The sequence below is a fragment of the Tupaia chinensis genome, unplaced genomic scaffold, assembly GCF_000334495.1.
Source record: "Tupaia chinensis unplaced genomic scaffold, TupChi_1.0 Scaffold143636_1, whole genome shotgun sequence".
NCBI lineage: Eukaryota > Metazoa > Chordata > Mammalia > Scandentia > Tupaiidae > Tupaia > Tupaia belangeri.
The window spans coordinates 871196-876124 of NW_006203484.1; the positions used below are offsets into that span (position 1 = coordinate 871196).

General features: G+C 60.0%; 1 protein-coding gene across 1 annotated transcript in view; it reads right to left on the minus strand.

Moving 5' to 3' along the window:
* SORBS1 (sorbin and SH3 domain containing 1) overlaps positions 1 to 4929 on the minus strand; it is a 140974-nt gene that overhangs the window by 98787 nt on the left and 37258 nt on the right. The window contains 1 exon segment of the mRNA XM_027766694.1: positions 4502 to 4531. Within this exon segment, the coding sequence (XP_027622495.1) occupies positions 4502 to 4531 (30 nt within the window).

Genomic DNA, 4929 nt, shown 5'->3' on the forward strand with positions numbered 1-4929 from the left:
CTGCCATTCCTTTCTCGCAGAGACACTCCTAGCCTGACAGGAGGTGAACATCACAGGGCCCTGGCTGCAGGGAGCTTACAATCCCCGGGCAGAAAAAGCCCAGGAGCCAGCAGTGAGCAGGCAGGTGAGGGCTGAAGGGCGGCAGCATCCCACCCAGCTCCTCAGAGGAGACGCCGACCGGACAGTCACACAGTGAGGTGACCATGGGCGCAGGAAAGAGTACACACACGCACACCTGGGGGCTCCTGACCTTCCCTGAGCTAACTGTGTGCCAGGCATTGTGCTGGGTGCTTCCCAGACACCACCCATGTCTTCCTCCCCATCCCCACGAGAAAGGCGCTATTGGTACACCTGCCCTGTGTGTTTAACAGTTAAAGGAGCCAAAGCACGGGGAGGCCACAGCCAGCACATGGCCATGGTCTGGCTGGGTCTGGCTGACTCCAGTGCCCTTGTGAGCCATATCCTGTCTTGGCATCCTCGGAGACAAAGGTTGGGATGGGGAGCCTGGCCTAACCCGAACAGAGAAGTTAGGAAAGGGATCTGGGCTGGGAGAGGGAGAGTGACTGTCCACTCAGACCTGGTAACTGAGCAAGATCTCAAGTCGAACTGCCTTCGGGAGCCCCGGAAGACGTATGGAAGAAGGCCAGAGAGACATCCTGACTGGCGTGCAGCGTCGTGGCCGCCCGTGCGAAGGTGAGGGCCGATGTCAAGGAGAGGGGAACGCTCAGGGATGAAGGAAGGAAAGCAGAGTCGAGGGCTGAGGTCAGGAGCTGAGGAACGGCACAGCTACGAGCAGGGGTACGGGGATCGTGGAGAGCTCGGAGCCAAACCAGGAAAGGACAAGGTGTGCTGGAGCCAGAGGAGCCAGGGTGCCAAGAAGTGGGCGATGCAACACATCGACACCCAGAGACAGGGAGAGGAGGCGGCATGCCATTAGGCAAGAGACAGGCACCAACGGACGCCTCTGAGGGAGCCGGTTCAGCATGAGGGAGCTGTTTCAGCAGGGCGGTGGGGGCGGGGCCAGCCACAGGGAGGGGCTGGAGTGCGAGCAGGGGCTGGGGACAGGGGAGGGTGCTCCACTCAGAGCAAGGAGTGTGTGGGACCGCACGGCAATCCCACAGGCAAAAGATTCGGGGACAAAAGGGCTTAGGCCAGAACACCCAAGTCCTACCAGTGAAGCCCATGAGGTGAGAACAGGCCTCCAGGTGCGCCTGGCACTGGTAGGTGCTCAGTAAACAACTGCTCGCCGACTGACCAGGACAGCGTCTGATCTTCCAGAGAGGGCAGGTGTGCAGGGACTCTATTTTGGTGAAAAGGGGAGCCCAAGGCACCTGCCAAGTGGTGACTGAGTGAGAGCTGAGGACTGAGCTATTTTACGTAAGCGGCCTGGGTTCATCTGACTCTTAACTGAGTGAATGTCCTTGTCAGGAGGGCTGAACTGCGCCCCCCAAGAAGTGCTTCTTTGCCCAGTAAAAACCCAAGTGACTGAGCTGCAGCACACAGGTGACAGGGACATCCCTCGATATACTGAGCTACAGTGACGTTGCTCCCTCCCGGGACTTGGGGCCATTTTCTCCTGTGCCGGAAAAGGAAAGGTTCTAAGGCCCTCAGTAAGCGCAGAGGCTGACAGCCTCCGACGGGGCTTCTGGTGGGAGGTGGGGTCATCTCCCTTTCCTTTCCTTCTTTCTTTCGGTTTTTCCCCAAATTTGCTATAGGGCACATGTGCTCATGAGAGAGAGAAAGTGGAAGCACTCTCAGGCAATCCTTTCTCCTCCATTCTCCTCTTGGGATTTTGGAGACACACACACACACACCCAACATGTTTTTCACACTGCAGGGTCCAGGACTCCAACCATACCATGGCCACGTGGGATTCGGCCGCCTTAAAACAACATGCCGCCTACCGGCACAAACCTCCCTTCCTTCACACCCACAGCTGTCACTGAGGGTCACGGCACTGCTTACGCATCTCTGGGAGAAGGGAGGGTGGCCTCTACCCCCAACGCCGGCCCCCTGCCCGAGCCCTTACCGGTTTACCTGTCTCCCGAGGGGACTGCAAGCCACATGAGGCCAAGCACCAGGTGGGTTTCATTCCCACACGACTCAGGGGCACCAAGCCCACCGAAGCTCGGTGAAACCCTGCTGGGGCAGGGAGGCTCGGGGCGCTGGTCCCATCCCCATAGTGGCGGCCAGTCTCGCTGGCACAAGCATGGAGGCTGGACAGCACCCACCCTCTCTCTTCCAGGAGCGCCTGAGCGAAACGGGACATCTTTCCAAATGAAAACTGACCCTTGGTGGCATCCACTTTAGGCCCACTCCAACACTGGCGAATCTGCCACTGCACTCGAGCAGGCTGAGGGGTTCTGGCTGGTTTTAGAGCGGAGGAACTGGCCTGAGCCCGCTGCGTGGTATGAAAGTCCTTGCACGCACGTCCCCTTTCCACATGCAAGCCTTCTCCCTTCCACGTCCCTGGAGGACATGTGGTATAGGGCTGGAAGGGCGAGGGTGAGGGCTGTCATCCCCATGAGGAAACTCGCTCAGAGAGGAAGTCACCTACCCAGGGACAGACAGCTCCAAGAGGGAAGAGCCAGGACCCGACTCTGGTTTTTCCTAACGTGGGGCTGGACGCCTTTCCATCTATTCCCCCGCTCTTTTCAAATGCCCCAGGCAGGAAGGAGTCCACGGAGCTACCTCTTCTCAGAGCCACCCTGTTCTCCGGGCTGGGGCCAAGGGGTGAAGCAGCTGGACGAGGCTGCTCGAGCGGGGCAGGGAAGGCAGCTTGGGCTCAGCACAGCCCTTCCCAGTCCTGCGGCCAGACCCGATAATGCCCGGGGCGGAGAGGCCCACGTCCTCCCCACCCGGGCGCTCCCCAAGTCACAGGACAGCAGTGCCATGAGGTCACACGGCCATCACAGAGCAGCTGCTCGGAAAATGGGGGCTTCGGCTACCCCGACTCAGAGTGTCACCCCGGCACTCACGCGAATGTGCACACCCGCGCAAATCGGGTGCGCGTTCATGCAGCTGGGCTTCGTTCTGGAGAATGGATCTCCTGGCCTCATTAAATTCTCCCAAGGAGAACACAGCCAGAGAGAGGTGTGGCCCACCGCAGCACACCCTTCACTGCTCCCTGGGCGGCCCGAGCCTGGCTCTGTGCCTGACAGTAAGGGGCGCTCGATCCAATGACGGGGTCCATGGTGGCACCTCCGGGTACAGCGACTGGTGCGTGAGTGCGGGAGCGTGCCAGTGTGCGGTGCTAAGCTGCTCACAAGCTGGTGTCCCTCGAGCGTCTCAACAACCTGTCAGGCAACACTGCCTTCCTGGCTGACAGGTAAGAATGGAAGCCTAGAGACCCGAGAGACCCTACCTGAACCGGACCCTAGGAAGTAGAGCTGGAATTCAAAGTAGGACGGCTCTGGAAAGCCACAAGGAAACGCCCAAACCTTGCCATCCCGGCCTCCTCACGACTTCAGCCACGTGTGTGTCCCCGCCCCCTCCTGACCACAGGCTGTGCACACCCTGGATCAGAGGGCGGCAGGCCTGGACGTGGCCAGTCGCTCCCAGGAGTCAGGCGGCGGCCAGGGGCAAGATGCTGCGCTCTGGGAGGCTGACACGGGAAGGTTCCGTTCCGTCTGGGAACCCCCCTAAGTGCGCCAGCACACGTGTGCCCGCAGTCTGTGGCAGGCTGTGGCGTCAGGACCCACTTGAGGCGCCATCTCTCTCCGCCGCACTCACTCATGAAATAACCTTTACCTACACCCACACTTACAGTCACTCCTCACACTGCCGGCCCTTGGTGGCCCACACACCCCTCAGATGTGGTCGCCCAGCGGGCGGCGTCAGCACCACCGGGAAGTGGTAGGAGACGTGGACCCTCATCCACGCCGTTCCACGGGACTCTGGTGGCACGGTCTAGCAGTCTGTGTGTGAGGAGCTCTCCTGAGGTGGGCAGTGTCCTCACACCCTCTTCTGGCCACTGCTCACCTGGACCCATCCCCCAGGGTCATCTCCCAGCATTTGGAATTCCCACCCAAAAAGGGAAAACGCGTACATTTCCCAGCGGCTGACTCGTCCCACCTTCGAGGACAGAGGAGGGGGAAGGCGACCTCTTCCAAGAGGCCTGCCATGACCACTCCTAACCCAGAGCGTCCTGCCTTCCCATCCGGCACTAACCACAGGCGCCAGGGACAGGCCACTAATCTAGGTCCTCATCTGGTCACAAGCTGACATCCTTCCAGCGTCTCAACAACCTGTCAGGAAACACTGCCTTCCTGGCTGACAGGTAAGAAAATGGAAGCCTAGAGACCCGAGAGATGCTGCCTGAAACGGACCCTGTCCACGGCCTGCAGGCTCCAGGAGGCAGGAACTACTGTTTCATCCCCGCGGGCTGCAGGCCCCTGACATCGGAGGAGCACAGATTTCCCGGACTGAACTCTGGGCCGGGACCAGGAGATGGCTGTAACAGGCGGACGCGTTAACATGTAAATAAGCATGCCCCACCTACCTGAAAGGCTGCTGAGTCGTTTCTGCTGTTCTGTAATAAAAGAAGAGAATGCACAATGTAAGCGAGATCCACAGCACCCAGTAAGGCGAAGGGGTCCTGGCGTCACTAGTTCGGGGCCCAGCTCTGCCGCTCACTGCCCTGAAACACAGATCAGCTAAAACGGGCACTAACGGGGCTCTCTTAACCCATGCGTGGTGCTCCTCTCCCTAGACCTGACCAGGGCTCAGAGGCTGCCACTGCTTCCCGCTGCTCACATCTCGTCACCAGATGACCTCGTTGCGGGAGGGGCCCTCCCGGCTCCCCAACTGCAAGAGAGCAGGACTTCACAGTCTCAGTGCTGGTACTTGGGGAGAAATGTAATTAGAACCCCAGCCATGGCAGCCGCCGTCTCCTGCGAGCCTGCAATGCCAGACACCCAGACACCGCGC